General features: G+C 36.9%; 1 protein-coding gene across 1 annotated transcript; it reads right to left on the bottom strand.

Moving 5' to 3' along the window:
* Positions 1–16452, bottom strand: pepd (peptidase D). Its single transcript, XM_026174197.2, has 15 exons — positions 16308–16452; positions 14067–14250; positions 12202–12329; positions 11470–11533; positions 8388–8435; positions 7985–8046; positions 7584–7628; positions 6328–6403; positions 4972–5018; positions 4052–4120; positions 3292–3369; positions 2750–2898; positions 2189–2373; positions 1239–1430; positions 1–471 (listed from the first exon to the last, which is right to left on the bottom strand). Exons 1-15 carry the CDS (start codon positions 16322–16324, stop codon positions 343–345), a joined length of 1473 nt encoding a protein of 490 aa, XP_026029982.1. The 5' UTR covers positions 16325–16452; the 3' UTR covers positions 1–342.
* Between the last annotated feature and the right edge of the window lie 483 nt (positions 16453–16935).

The raw sequence follows: 16935 nt of genomic DNA, 5'->3' as shown, positions 1-16935 counted from the left end.
TGGAAATTAAAAGATTTATTTACGGCAATTTCAATGCAATGTTTAGAAAGAGGAACATATAAGAATATTTTTTTAAAATCAGAAATGTATTTTCCTTGGAGGCACAAAGATTTTAATGTAATACTGTATTATTGTAAAGTTTGTCAAGTAAAACTGACAGTGGCTAATGTACATCAGAACTTTAAACTTTACAAAAGCTTTATGTGATGCTGCTGATCTCGATTGCGTATCTGTTTCATGATTAAGATATGAGAGTCAAGAAATAAGTTGAGCTTTACTGATTAATGTTGATATTCCTCAGTAATCATATAGAAAACTTCAATGAAAGTTAATTTAGTTTCTTCAAACAACTGGACTGAAAGGTTTTGTGGAGTCAGCCATAAAAGCTTCAATCTCCTCAACTGTACGAGGTACACAAGTCATCAGCTCTATGCCGTCTGCTGTGACCGCGATGTCATCTTCAATGCGAACCTACAGAAAGAAGGAACAAAGTGGTTAGTGACACATGAAAATAGTCAAAAGCAGGAGGCATTCAAAGATTTGAAATGAGCTGGACCAGTTACTGAAAGTTTTTTAAATATACATTTTCATTTGCTGATTATTTTGTAGGAATACCCTAGTTTAAGACTCAAACTATCAATTTGAAATGTATTTTAGGTTGATCTGAGCTACTATACTACTTTCTTTGGAGGAATACATCCTCACATTTATTTTGCTGATTTCTCAGGATTTGTCATTAAATGGCCGTGACAGAAAATCTGTTACTCTAACATTAATTAGCCTAAACATATTTGTGATATTACTTTTCAGTTAATAGACTTTATAAATACTTGTATGACAATCTAGGTTCTATTGTGACTTTGAACTGATCAAAAATATGACACAATACCTAAAATACCATAACATTCAATAGATCTTGCAGTGTTTAATTTACATATAAAAAGTCAAAGATGGTGGGACAAGAAAAAGCACACTCTACAGACACAATTTTAGAGATAGCAGCACCTTAAATTTTAAACTGGCTGACATTTTCATGCTTAAAGTGACATTATTCAATCTTTATAGCTTTTTTCTTCAAAGTTGTACATTTGGCCTTTAGCAAATCATGAAAGAATACCAATCCTGTCAGACTGTAAACCAAGCAGAAGCTGAATTAATTTCAGTATCAGTTGGCCCTTTGTTCTGTTACCACCCTGGTCTAACATAAACAACAAAAAGAACTGTGCAAGCATACTAACCCCTCCGAAGCCACGGAAGCGAGCCAGCACTTGGTTGTTGATGAAGCAGCTCTGGGCAGGGTTAGCCAGGGCCTGGTTCAGCAGGTGGTTGATGAAGTATATGCCAGGCTCCACGGTAAGAACCATCCGTTCCTGCACCAGGCGGCCCATCCTAAGACTCTTCAATCCAGGCTCGTCAATTCGCTCGATACCCTATACAGCAGTTGACAGTAGTATTATTTAATTATTTAAATAAATGTACTTTTAAAATATGTGCAAAACTGACTAAATTGAGGTTTATCCAACTACTGTATCTGATACCATAAATAAATGCTATTATATTTTTTGTCAGTTTGCTCATCAAAGTCAAAATATTTCAGGGTTTTTCATGCAAGACTTTATGTAAAAATCATCAAAATGCTTTTTACTCAAACAAGAAGAAGAGACAGATAAGAGCCATATAACATGGAAGTTTATTAATTCATCATTTTTATATTTTCCTGTCACACTTACCAAAGTCAGTTAACAGCATTGTCATGTATCCACACACTGAGCACTGCATTCAGTGATTCCCACCCCCTCAAAGTTTAATTCTCATACTGTTGCTGTCAGCAGGGGAACATTCAGTAGTTCTACTGGAAATGCTGAGGGTTAACCAACTTCTCTATTTACATGTCAAAACTGAATATCACTACAAATTCCTCCACCACAGCGTGAAACTATCTGTGCTCAAAGTTCAGATGACATTTCATCTTCCCCTCATCCTGAACTTGTTCCTTGCAGCCTGGCCTAATTTAGTTCCTCTCTCACTTCTGCACCAATGGTCTCTTTATTACTGAGGACACATCAATATTCCAGTAACAGAAATATTTTCGTCCTCTACTGTCTTCAGACTATTACTGTCACAGAAATAACTGCTGACTAGTTGTTGTGTTGTGTGAAATTGCAGAACACAAGAGTTCTGTTCTCACCTCAGGGTAACCTCCTACATCGTGCACATCAATACCCAGCAAATGTCCAAGGCCATGGGGCATGAATACAGAGCCCAGGTGGACCTTCATCATGTCCTCCACGCTGCCAATTAGGATGCCAATCTTTACAAGTTCTTCCAGGTGAACCCTGTCAGCCACACGGTGCATGTCGGTCCACTTCACACCTTTAAAACAAGCATTTTTGTCAATGAACAACAAAGCAGTTAAAAATTTAACTATGCGTGTTATTTTAAAAGATTATTAATTTTTTAGGGACTGTAATTCACAAGGATATTATTTTCAAAGCTCCAATTGTAATGAATACTAAAGAATACTTTTGTAACTACCTAAAACACTACACGTGTAACCAGTTAAAAGACTTTACAGACAAGTATCCTCATGGTGATCAGTTATGATTTGTGCTTAAGAAAAACAGATTTCTATATCTGTAACATATTAATTAGTTTTTAACCCCTATGCTGCTATGTTTCAATAAGAACAGCAGATTCAGTTTTCTTGACATTTGCTCACTTTAATTTTAGTTCGGTAAAATAATATAACCTGGTCTGAGGGCAGCCATCACCGCACGTGAGGCTTTCAGGACGGCTTCGTAGATGGCCCTTTGGTCTGGAGTGAACTTGCCATTAGCTGGGAAGGAGCAGGTGATGTCCGAGGAGTAGCAATAGTACTCTCCACCCATATCAAAGAGACTGCAGGAGACAAAACAAATAAAAATGATTAGAGAATTATTAAAGAATTTATTTCCAACATGTTTTATGTTTGTGTCCCACATGCTTTTCGATAAAAAGAGATGCACAGAGATGGCAAAGTCACTAAAGGTCACAAGAACAGTAACCTTGATGGCATTTGCGATGGTATTTGACAAAAACTGCATGCTGGGAAATGGCTCATTTAGGAGAATCTGTACACATTTATACCTTGTAAAGCACTTTGTAATCTTTTATCTAGAAATGTGCTATATAAATAAAATTTTACTTACTTACTTACATTCTGAATTAAGATCCAGAAGAATGAGGTGGTTGTAGTCCCCCCCACTCATTAAAAAAAAAACAAAAAAAAAACCACAACCCATCGGTACTCACCACATATCTCCATCTGCGATTGTCTTGTCATTAGGAGCGCCAGCATGACCATAATGGAGAACAGAGGAATTATTGCCACTGGTGGGAATAAACAATGCACCAGTCACAAAACATAAATAACATTATTCTTCAAAGCAGAGAATACTTTAAAGCATCAAATGGATTCCAGTCTCTTGTTTTAAACCCCTAGTTTTAACAGGAAAAACGCTTTCATCTACAGGCCACTAATCTTTACAATGTTCATGATGCATGGCCTTTAACCCAAAAGGCCAGAACATGATTAACAGCATTTCAAAATCTTTCATCCATAATGATGCTGCTCGCTCACAGCTAAAGGGGGGATGTTAATACAGTTTTTTTTAATGAGCATAGTTTATTCTGGCCAACAAATCACCAGGGATACAGAAGAGATGCATGGAGCCTGCTCAACTGTGTCATATACCCTTGAAGGTACTGCAGGAGCATAGTTTCCTCCAATGTATCGCAATTTTGTCGAAAATTGAAGTATTTTCTTTCCCCCTAGGAGCGCTCAACTTAATAGAGGAACAGAGTATTTGGTGCTCTAATGCCTAGGGCTATGGTGTCAGGGTCAACTGCTCGATTGTATGATCAGTATGCTACGATTGCCGGTATTAAACTCTAAAGGAAAAAAGCACTACAGCAATGGTTTTCTTTCATTCATTTTTGGCACCAGGAAGAACAGACTCAATTTGATTTCTAATACCAGAAATAAAACAGGTAATGAATTGTCAATGCTCACGTTCCACAAATACAGGTGTAAGAGGTGTGGCGCATTCCTCCTTTAGTATAGCAGTAGTGCTGGAAAAGACTGCAAAGATAGAAGGAAAAAAAAAAATCTAATTACCTGACAGGCTTCCTCTGCCCTTTTCCTGACTCTATGCTTTTTAAGAATTCATTCAGCACTCATTCTTTAATCATCACATGGCCAAACACATCAAACAGCTTTATGACTCTCGACAGCATTGCAGACCTGTGTAGGATGTTAAACTATTCCTCTTAAATGGCCAGCACAAATGAGCATGATGGAAAGCTACTAAGACACCAAGGGTAGTGAATACTCAGACATGAAGAAAGTAAACTGAAATATTTATACTATTACATATTTCTTGTGTTAAGCACCCATATTGTGAGTACCTCAAAACTACAACCAAGCACTGAATCTGAATTTTAATCCTATACTATGTTTGTATACCAGAAGCATGCAGTGAAGCAATATGCACACTTTCCAGTTACCGAGTAACCAGTCATTACGTTACACATCATTATTAACAAGGCCTTCAGATTTCCTACTACACTGGAGCTAATAATTCTAAGCAAGCAAAGAGGTGTGACATTTCTGTTTGTTCCATCTGTGTCACCAGGGTGTAATCTAAACTGATTTATTCATTCATCATCACCTGCTGCTAATTTTACACATCAAAGGTTTAACTAATCCAATTATAATATATAACAAACCAATTACATATCGTCAAACATAGTAAATGCATCAGCATAACATCTACCCAAATTAGTGTGGACTAAGTCCACTTGCTCAAAAATTCATTGTCATGTAAGTAAGCAAGTGTAAGTAAAGTCTAAGGAATGCAGTGTGCTTCCATGTCTTGTCACCAAACACAAGTTTTTACGTCTTCATAATAATAATAAAAAAAAAAACTCGACCTCTCCATTTCATATTCTTTCTTTCCGGGTTTCACATGCTTCATGATCTATGCAAAAAAGAAAAACAATATATGAGATTAGCAAGTTTGAAATCTATTTTCTAAATCCTTTTTAAATTAAATTCAAATTCCATCCTCCTTTAAAATGATCTTCAATGTCCACAGAGTGCAAGTTAAGCTTTTTTTAAACTTATTAATGTATTTTTTTGTACCTGACTGCACTGTGGCAGAAATATTTTGAATCTCTGCTGGAGGTGTGTTGGTTCCAGTTCTATCAAACTATGAAACAAATGTCCATGATCTCGTGCCATGGTTTTATCTTCCCACAATAAACCGTGAATTTAAACACAGAAAAAGCTGACTGTGTGTGATACACATGGCAGGGAAATAAAGAAACAGATGGATCTTTTCATTGCAGTAGCTAACTGCAGGGACATTACTGGATTCTAGCCAAGCTTTGTGGTGAAATAAACATTTTAACTGAGCATCAGTTTAACTATTTTTGATAAAGTGGTTAAACATTTCTGCTGGTGTAAACAACCAGTGTGTAAACACAGCATGAGTAATGGAGGCTGAAAATCACTTTGTAATGTGCACTACGAAGGGATATGCTAAGTAATTAGGTGCTCATATTGCTTATTCTAGTTAAGCATTTGGAGCTGCTAGAGCATGTTAGTGTGCTTAAAGTTGTTATATTTAAAGATTATATGGATAAAGAATCAACTGGAAGTGCATCATAATTAATTAGTTTACTTTTAGCTCAATGTATAACCAAATGTGCTAATTTCTAATGCTGCTCTTCTTCTTTATAACACATTTAATAAATGTTCTTTACACAGTTTATGTGCAAAATACTGTATTTTGTAGAGCTGCAGTGAAGTACTACATAAAGGCATAAGGTTTTTATAAGTATGAGAGATGCTTATTAGGGAGCTTCTCTTTTTTAAACAGCAAACACGCAACACTTATTGTGAGTGACTTTAAAGGACAGATAAAATTGTGAGGTTAACTGCTGCTCAGACCCTGAAGAGGTTATTTATGTTGATAGAGTCAAATCCTGTGCAGATGTAAAGTATTGCTTTAATGTTACAGCTTATTGGTCAAATGCTACCACAGTTAACTGCTCGCCTCCAAGCTACTGGAGGAAGTTAAAATCAATAGTGTTTAAACAGTTTAATGTCTTAGAGGATCCTGAGATCTTTACACCTTTGGGGGAGTTTTAAAATGTAATAAGCTTTTTGATAGTTTGCGTGTTTAATTCCATGCTCTGATTTTTTTTCCTTCCTTTTCCTTTCGTTCCATAAATATACTACTTTCAGTTTTTAAAAATCGCCTGTTTAACTGAGAGCTAACTTACCATTTTGTGGGCTTCACTGGAAACTCTGTTGGTGTAGCGCAAGACCTCCAGCTCCATATCAGTCTTAACGACACGGCTGCAAACAGAGAAGGAGTAACCAGCTGTCTCTCAGACTAAGAAAATCACATTACACATTACAGTGGATCTACAGCCATATAGTACACAGAATATAGGCCTCAGACTAAAAGAAAACTGGTGTATTTTTCTTTAACCTGTACTTTATTTTCCAAATAAGCAAACGTCCTTATTTTTATTTGAGGTAAATAGAAATTAGCTGCAATCTCAAAACTTGTAGAGACAATCAATTTTAACTAGTTTGGTACCACCAGTAAGAGCGGTAGTAGCAATGCTATCAATTTGCCCAGGGGGATTTTCATGGCAGCTATTTCGTGGACGATTCTTGTAGTATGCAAACTCAAAACTGGACTGATTCCATTCATTAATGTCATTATTAAGATGAGCAAGGACAGAAAGTTTGAAAAAGTACCCATATTTAGTGCAACATCTGTACTCTAGTGGCTGAAATAGTCATTTCTAATATACATTGCTAACATAGCAACAAGTGTAAGAATCACGTGTCGAGAAGCTTTTAGGTAATTTTAAGGTAAGTTGTATATAAATGAGATCTGTCATTTTTTGTTATTACAGTTGATGCTTTATAAGCTACTGTTGCAGAGCTACCTATAATATTTATGTCTACAATGTGAGTCTTTCACTTGAATTAAAACTTTGCTTGCTAATTTATACCATGCTGTTCTCATGTTTTGTGTGTACCTAAGATGGCTTAGTAATGAAATGAAATAAAGATTTCTATACAAATAATCCACATAAATAATCCAATGCACTTGTAACAAACAGTAACAGTAATTAAAAGGGGAAAAAAAGAGCTGTAGTGAGACGAGTGTGCAGAGGGTTCAATCAAGCCCTGCTTCCCATGAGGTGTGCCTGAAAAGCATTCCTCCTCATTTTAGAAAATGTCAATTCATCTGGAGGGTGCAAGCTCTAATGCCAAGGACAACCAGGCAAGCACGAAGTCCATTACATCCACACAATCTCACTTCTCAATTGAGAGGGGAAAAAAAGAAAGAAAAAGAAACAACCACAAGAAAAACCCCCGTTTCTGATAGCAGACACACAATTACCTCACTGGGCAGCTGTAATTGCCAAGATTTGCGAGAATCTGACTGAACAAACTCTTAGGCAAAAAGTGCTTTTTCTCAAGTGGACTTTTTCAGTGACAAATTTTAATTACTTACCAGTCCACAATGACAGGGTGTAAAAGAGTGTTGTTCACTTGGAAGCTAATCCAAGAAAGAAAAGCAAAAAGAAAAGAAATTAAATGAATATGAAGCAAATGGTTACATTTCTTTTGAAACAAGTACTTGAGCCTTTTTTAAAAGTATCTGGGGTTAGAGTAGGATGATAAAAATAGCAAATATATGCAGTTAAAAGAACAAAGACCAGTGCCAAGGACAATGCTATTATTAATCAATGAATAACAAGAAAATTTGTTTAATTGAATTATATTTGAAATTAGGTTAATCAGCAACAATAAGTATATGTAAGAGTTTTCTGCATTCTTAGTGAAAAACAGAAAAAACCCATCCACAAACAAAGTATAATTATGTTAATGCAAATTGAAGCCAATTAAACATACCGACTAATTCCATCAAAGGAGGCCTCACGGCAAGTGCTCCCACTATCTGTATTCTGTCCTCGCTGCAGAAAAAATATAAAACAGGCAAACAAGTGATCACATCACCACCGTGTGAATATAAATGTTTATACAGCTTAGTAAATATTTTCTGGTATCTAGGAGTTCATCCATTTTTAAAAGGTAACCTTTTTCAAAAACAGATTTGGTGCTACTATATAAGAGCTTAATTAAACAATTCTTTTATTTTTCATACAACTGAGGTGGGAGCCAACATAAAGCAGGGTACAGAGGGGTGATTAGGGTGAGGATGATTCAGCAAAATACTCCCATACCAGCAATATTCAATACTACTTAACAGAAGCTTAGCATTAGCTGTAATTGGGCAAGAATGAGTGAGACATACCAGTGTGAGGAGAACTGCTGGTTTTAGGTTGGACAGGACATTGGCTATCTACAGGAATGCAGACAAAAACTAATTAGACATATCATAGCATGGCAGAAATAACAAGCACAAGTTTTCCTTTGCTTTCAGGTGGCAGAATAAAGGTGACTTTGGCAGGAACCATCCTGCCTCTGTGGCTTCTCCAGCAGGACGTAAGAACAATAAAGCCTTGGATCACTGACCTGAAAGAGCTGCTTAATAAAAAGAAAAAAAGCCTTCAGGTCTGGGGACAGGGAAGAACTGAGAAGCATGTAGCACGACCTAAGGGTGAAGCTGAGGAAACACAAAGACTCCTACGGGAGTAAAATAAAGACAATCACTGGGTTTAAAGTGACAGACAGACAACCAGTGGGCAGCCTGGAGAGAGCAAATGAGCTAAACGATGTCTTCAACAGGTTTGGTTCACAGCCCTTTGCTGTCTCCTCCACACAAACTCTGGTCTCCACTCACCCTCGCTCCCCTTCTTCTCCCCAAGTGAACTCTATGGATCAGAGTTCCTAAGGCAGCTCAAATGATGTGTGCACCAAAATGCTCTACAGTGCTAGAGGAGCAGCATCAGAGCCGGAGACACCAATAAACTCAATAAACTAATTAGGAAGTCTGGCTCTATGACTGGCTGGAAAACTGGTCACACAATCTGCTATCCATCACAGATAATCCTGACCATCCTCTGCACCACTTACTGGGCAGGCAATACAACATATCTACCTGTCAGAAAAGTTTCTGCCAAATAATAATAATATCCTTAATAAAACTAAAATTCCTAAATTATTCACTCCATTGTCTTAAAACACACTTTATCTTCAAAACCTACAATCTAGATTCTAGCAGCTCAAATTTTAGAAACTGGAATAAGACATAGTTTGAAAGGACACTCACATGAATAGTGTCTGAACAGTTTTAATGGCAATGTGAGGAAATCATTCTCATTCTCAACTGTAAATTTAAAACATGAAAACATTTACCCTGTATATAGTGATGATGCATAGAGGATCTGCTCATGGTTAAAAATGCATCTATTATTTAAAAGTTAAAAAATATTGAAACAGAACACAACAGAATCATAAAAATGCCAGATACTATTAAAACACAAATTCAACAATTTAAAGGTGATTTGTGTGGATTTAAAATAGGGTAGTGCAATGAAAAGTGTGTGTGTGCATCAATACCTCCCATGTCTGAGTGCTGCCTAAAATATTCATGACCTGATTTGGATAAGAAAGAAATATTGTTCTCTTTTTGGTTCTTCTGTAGGCAGCATTGCCATCTGAATGCTGAACACCACCAACTGCTTTTTTGTCTTTCTAGATGTCAGCCTTGGGTATTTGTAGGTAGTCGTGCAGTTTATTATTTTTTTCTAATTTTACCTACTGTGTTAAGCTGGTGTTGATTCATGGAAAACTTGGCAGATGACTTGCATCTTAACCTGTGACTAATTAGGATATCTAACGCCTCAAGCAGGTGCAGAGATGTTAAAATACCTGAAATATCATCTGAAGTATGAATCATCACTTGGACAAAATGTAAACATGGAAATTACTGTATAATTATGTGATCGTTTAAATGCCAACCTCTTAGCATTTTCTGGCTAGTGAACACTCTTATATTGTACTCTGCATATATTTTATGATTTGTTAACATGAACACCTCCAGAATAGCTCTGGTGCTGTCAATCCACCAGTACAGCTCCCCTGGGAATCTGCTGTCAACACTGATAAACATAACCATTTTTTCTACTCTCTCAAAACATGCAATTACAAAGAGCCTTAACTTAAGTGCATTCCTCACACTGGGCTGTTAAATGAAGCAAACAGAAGTGCAGGTTACAAATTTAAATAATAAAATTCAAAATGAAGCCCCCCTAAGAGTATGGGTGGTTTGACTCTTTCTCAGTTATGCATTCTAATGAACTGTTGTACCAAATGGATTATCAGTGTAATGCTCCATGTGCTTTGGGGGAGCCAAAAGCACTGTCCACATTTTCTCAACAAGGTTAAGGACTATCCTCTGAGATTTTACACCGTCTCACACAAATAACTTTAGTTCTATCGTCCTATTATATGCAAATACAAACATGTCTCAGAAATCATTTCAAACCTTTCCATAAATATTCTATTATAATTTCAATAACTAACTATAAATCAAATAAGACCTGCACTAAAAATGTATTTGGCACATATCTTGTAGAAGGTTGTCAATAGGGGTTTAGCCAAGATGTGCAACTAGCATAGTGACGATTCTTCTTTAAAAAAATAATAATATCTGTTTTAAAACACATAGCACAATTTCACAAGTTACCCTTTCTTACTTGTAGCACAGAGCAAGAGATGGCTTACATCAGCAGTATTCTCACTACTGAAAATACTGTTTAATTTAGGCTCAGATGGTGCCTGGGTAGCATGCAGGAGGCAGGATGCATAAAGGCCACCTGCTACTTGTGAATACACCTGTCTATTACCTGCGCTTTTCACACATCAGTATAATTATATGTCACACTGACTTTGTACCAGGGAGCTGAAAGGTTAGACTGTTTAATCAAAGTCCTTCTAAAAGCAAGGCTCGCTATTCATCTTGAAATGGCTCTAGGCACTTATGTGGCCAGTAATTTTGAAGCATTATGTAAATTAACTTTAATTCTAATAGTTGTCAGGGTATGTATAAAATCACCAGTAAAATCTGATCAAATGTTCTTAAAGGGTTTAGTGCTATTGCCCCAGCATAAGGTTTCAGTTTTTTCTTCCCCTGGGAAGTTACACGTGTATCGCTGCCTTTGGTCTCACAGAATTCTTCAATAAATTTGAATTCAAGATTCTTTGACTTTTCTCACTTGTAACCGTTTCTAGTTTCATGAGTGAGCCAACTGCACCTTTGCTGGGTAATGACTATAAAAGCTCAGAGCTGCAACGTATGCGAGGAAAACGGCACTAATGTCCTTTGATCCTGGTCATGGCTTTATCAATTAACATTAAAGATCAGCTACCATACAGAAAAACAGATCACACCAGAGAGGCTGGGCTGTAAAGACCAACACTGACAGACTTACGTCACAGGTGTGGTGCACCTCATCAACAGCATACTTCTCCTTGAAGTGCTCTTTGGGAAAGATCCTGTCAATAAACGAAAAACATAAAACTGATGAACAAGTGCACTAGACAAACCATACACATAAAATCAGACGAATTTTCAAAGGCTTGTCTCTTAAAACATTACTGATGGGCTATGTTACAACACACTAGCAGAAGTGCAGTATTGAGGACAGAGTTCAGAGAGGAAAGAAACTGAGCAGAACCTAGAACATTAATTGCTGATCACGTTACTTTTGAGTGAATTTTTTTTCTTAAAGAGTCATATGACAAAAGATGCTTTTAGGTTTCTAGATTAGGGAAGTGAGCATGACCATGTGAGATGGTCAGTATCGGTTATGGTGTCCAGAGTTTTCAATGATCGTCTTATACACAACCAAACAATACTATGGATAAATAAATAAATCTAGTTTAACTGAACAATTTATTCTGTAGTGAGTGAGTGATCTTGATATTATAGGGCAGCACTGCTATAGTCCAAATCACTAAGACTGAGGAGGTCTATGTATTTATAAAATGATTATATATTATATTGCATTTGACAATAAATATAATACACAATTAAATACACAAGGTTTAAAAGCTGATAACATAACTGTCAGCCCTTCCTTGAAGGTATAGCTCACTGCTATGGACTAGCGGATGCTGATGTTGGCCTTGTACACTGCTCTTTGAGGATTAGTGTGACTCACTCTCCCATCCAAGTAGCATAGCTCTCGGGCAGTTTAGGAACAAAAAGAATGGATTTCCCAGAGTCCACATCAATGGCTCCGTAGCAGTCAGCCTCAGTCACTCCAAAAGCCCAGTGGAAGAAAGACTCCTGTACAATCCAAGAATCAGTAACAGGATTAATGAACTAGCTTTGTTCAGATTATTTCATGGGAAATATAAGAGCTTTCCTTTGTCCAGCCAGTTAGGTCAAGTGACATCAAAAGTAAACCTTCAATATTCTGACTGATTTCTGTTCAAGCAAATAACAGTCTTGAGTTTGTGTTGTAGAAGAATTATATTCAAGAAAAAAAATGCAGCTAAGTTTTTTCTATGCAGTGTACAGGTTGTCCAAGATATTTGTGGCAGGGTGTGGAGAATATGCAAACAAGAAATGTTGAAACCTGACTTTGTCCAGGTCAGGTGTTTGTGCACTCAAATTGAATACACTGATTGTTCAGACAAAATGAACTACAGCTATTGATTATTTTAGAAATTAAGTTTAGATTAATTGAGTAATCTGATAAGAATACTTCTGTTTTTATTAATAAGAAATAATAAAGATTCAAAAGCAAAAGAATAATGATGATGCACAGAGATGTGGTGCAGAATATGTCGTTTGCCATTTGTTTGAAGATAGCTCACCTCCTGCAACCACTTTTCCGAGAATACGCGCTTCTTTTGCGGTTCGGACTCCTTCTGACATTTCTTTGGAGGTGGAGGAACACCAAAGTAATTGCTTAAAGGAGCTTCTTCAACATATTTAAGAGTCCTAAACAAATGTCTAACCTCCTCCAGAAAATCTTATGTACGCAAACGCGCATTCCAACTTCTTATCTGTTGCTCGTCTTTTATTTTGATAGCCTATGCGCACCTGCAGACCACTTATGTGCACCCCTAGTTATTAACTTATGTTAATAATAATAATAATAATAATTCAGTGACCAGCCTAACAGCACCAGGTCAGTGGCTCAGAGTTTTATTACATTTTAATTAATATAATTTATTGAAATAAATATGGTGTAGTACACCCCATGTCCCCCTTTTAGACTCACCCCTTACTTTCTAAGGCGTCACTTCAATAGAAAGTGGGATGGCTGTAGTCAGCCTTAAGCAAGCTGCCTGACTAAAAAATAGTGTCAGACTAAGATGCATATTTATGCTTTTAATGTAAAATTATTGTAAAGCTTGGTTGTATATTTGTTGCTGTGTAAAATTCAACTCAAACTTTTAAAAAACAAGCAGCTTTAAAAACAACTCACTATGGCAGTTGTGATTAAACAAGGCATAAGAGCCATACTGAGAAAATACCATGATGGGCTTTGCAGTCAAACAGAAGGCTCTTGAAATTAATTCTAAACCTCATTGGGAGTAGAGAGAAGCCGAAACCTGCTGGTGGATGGAAGGAGCTAAAAAGTCTTCAGATTTGTGCTTGTGGTTTGATGAAGATCTGATGAAGAACGTTTTTATGGCAATCCTGCTGTTTTAGACCTTAAAAACACACTTTAACTCTTAACACCTGAGTAGACTCTACATTAAACTACGACAGCATCATCTCCCCTACTTTTTGTGGAGAAAACTGGGGGTCGTTTGGGCTTAATGGTGTAATACTTTTTCTTCACACGCAAACTCCTAAATAGGTTTCTGTTGCAGTTCTGTTTTTTGTGTGAGAGAAACGTTCATGCTTACACTGATTAAACAAAGCATTGAAGCAAAGAATTTCCCTCAAGGACTTTTTGTAATCAAGTTAACCAAGGAATCTCTGCAGCTCTAAAATAAAGAGTAAACTCACTGATAGGCTGGGCTCCTTTAACGAATGAATAAATACACTACCAATACATGTACCAACCTGTCTGAAGAGGACGTCTGTGTCCGTGCAGTACCTCTGCGTCTGTTCTCCTCCCTGCAGCACCACTACTGACTTTGGCACCACACCATCTTTGGCTTTCAGCCCCTGGCACAGTCGCCGTCGGTTCTCGGCAAAAAGGGCAGCAGACACCCTCAGGGTGTCATTGCCCAGCCAGTAGACAGGTCTGAAAGGACAGGAAGACAAAATATCTCAACGTGGCTCAGGGTGGAGTAGTGGCTGGAGAAAATGATGCATAGTTGGAGTCAAAATTAGAACTGCCCTGTATCAGCGAGCACAAGACTGCAAACACAATTACTAAACTTACCACACTGTTTGCATCATTCAGCTATTCTCTCATATCCTTATATGTATATAGCAAAAATTTATTGTCATGATTCACACAGTTAATGTTGTACCACTGTGGTAGTACACAGTGGAGTCATATGTCCCAAATCTGTCTATAATTGCAGTATAAATGATCAATTCTCAATTAATGTTAGGGCAAACCAGCAGCGCTCAGACAGAACATCAAAACCCTGCCTAATACCGTGCCGGCCTCCTTGTGTCAGCAAAAGTGGTCTGAACCATCAAAACATGGACTTTGCGCCCTACAGATTGTGGTGTTGGAACTTTAATATTGTGGTTGAGTGATGAAGATTTTATCTAATAATACATCACAGTCACTATAAAAAAAGATTTATTCCAGAATAAATAGCAGGAGTAGATGACCTGCCGTGTTTTTAGTTCTATTTGGGAGTAATCCTCAGGATTTGCTCAGTACTATCAAACTTTTAAAGAGAGAGGTGAACGTTTGCCCGAGCTCCCTTCGGGAAGAGTTAAGACATAAGCTACAGACAGATAGACAGCCTTGTAAGTGATAGGTCTTGGGTATAAATCTTGGTCTCTGGCTGTAGCTTGGCTGATAAGATTAAAAACCCAACATATCTGTACCAAAGGTTAATCTATAACTTCCTAGAATTTAATGGCTGATGGCTTTCAGTATCATTCCCGGTTGACTGAGTTTACTGGCTAAAGTGTGTATCTGCAACAAAATAGAGCCACTTCTATTATTGAGCAAGGCAGATAAAATCTATGAAACTGGAAGCCAACTATTCCACCCAACAAAAGCTCAGAAATAGGAATAATACCTTGTATAGTACAACTGTATCAATAATTTAAGATTAGAAAACCCTAAAATTTCTATTGATGTGCTAGATTACATAATACTGTGAGGTGCCTCATCTGCTTGTTCCACACTCTGAAAATTGCCTGGGACACTCTAGCAGAGATAGCTTTATATGTGCTGACTGCAGACTTTTTCATGATTACCACAGCAGATTATTTTATTGTTTTATAATGGTTAATAAGTCAGTCTGGGTTGTTTCACAATTGCAAGAAAATTGACCTTTGCTGAGATCAGCATAATACTACAAGGTGTACAAACTCGGAACAAGAAGACTGAAATGTAAGAATTAAAATCGTTTTAACCAATTTATAGCCTATAGCCTTGTAGCTAGCTAGTTTGTTTTTTTTTATTCATTAAAAAAACTAAAGTAATTCAAAAGTTGGTTTTCTATTTTGCTGGAATTCACAGCGTTTCTTATACAGCCCTTGAGGACAACGTTTAATTTACTATATATAGTTACTTTATATCTAACATTCTAAATAGTTGCAGTTGAAGTTGCAGACTTGTGCACAACTTTTCAAGGTACACTTGTCCCAGTTCTCCTGTGGCTTTTAGGCTGTCTCTGTGTCTTCCGTTTAATCATGTGGCTCCTTGAGCTCAGATAATGTTCCCTTTCTATGTAGTTTTACCCTGAAATATTTAGTAACTTTTTGGATTATTTTCTAATATTGATACTGATTTTAAAATACACACACGCGCACCCAACAGTTTAGGTACACACACACACACACACACACACACACACACACACACACACACACACACACACACACACACACACAAATCCATGCAGTAAAGCAAAAGTGCGTCACAATATTACAGACAATAGCGAAAACGTAGCTGCAAGTATCAACAGTTAAGAAGTCCCATATTTCACTAAAAAACGGGTACTTATCGCGCAGTTTGACAGTTAATAAAGGGTGTTTTTTAGCTGGCAACATATATCGCGAATACGTAAGTGAAACATGCATGCAGCAAAGCAGGTTACGCTAACACCACTCAATTAATTATTAGGCGTATAATAAATACATATTCATTAGTCAATCACAACTTACTGCGCTGCTGCAGCCATGATATTGCCAAGTGTCCGACGAATGTCACGTGGGGAGAGCAGTCACGTGAGTTTTACGTGGCGACATCAGCTGACGTGGCATGTTGTTGCATTCACGTATTCAGGAAATACGAGCACTAGCAGTCAGTGAAGTAGAATTTCAGTCTTGGCTTAAACGTTTACAACGCCCCGTAGTACAAAAACACATTACCTTAAAGACATAAAAGAAAGTCCTAAGAAGAGTCTTTATAAATGGGTCACTTCTCAAAATACTACTGTTTGTTTGATAACGTTCTGATTGTGAAATTTAAAAAAAATCTTGTCCTTAAAATGAAAAATGATGTGTTAGAGGAATAAATATGCAATAAAATGCAACTCCTCTATAGTCACAGAAAAAATAATTATAATAAAAAAAAATGTCGGCACACAAGTACAGAGAATATTAAAGGAATCATGTTCAATACCTCTTTTAAGACTGTTTTTGGCATATTTAATTTTTGACAATATCCTAATAAGGGTTCCTGATTTATTTATTTTAAATAAACCATATAATATTTACTGTGTGTCTGTGTATTATTTAGGCTGTGGAAGGTTTGGGGGCTATGTAGGCATCATATACAGCTCTTTATTTG

Source organism: Astatotilapia calliptera, chromosome 1 (genome assembly GCF_964374335.1).
Source record: "Astatotilapia calliptera chromosome 1, fAstCal68.1, whole genome shotgun sequence".
Lineage (NCBI taxonomy): Eukaryota > Metazoa > Chordata > Actinopteri > Cichliformes > Cichlidae > Astatotilapia > Astatotilapia calliptera.
The sequence above is the reverse complement of the archived record's forward strand: the minus strand, read 5'-3'. Positions and strand labels throughout refer to the sequence as shown.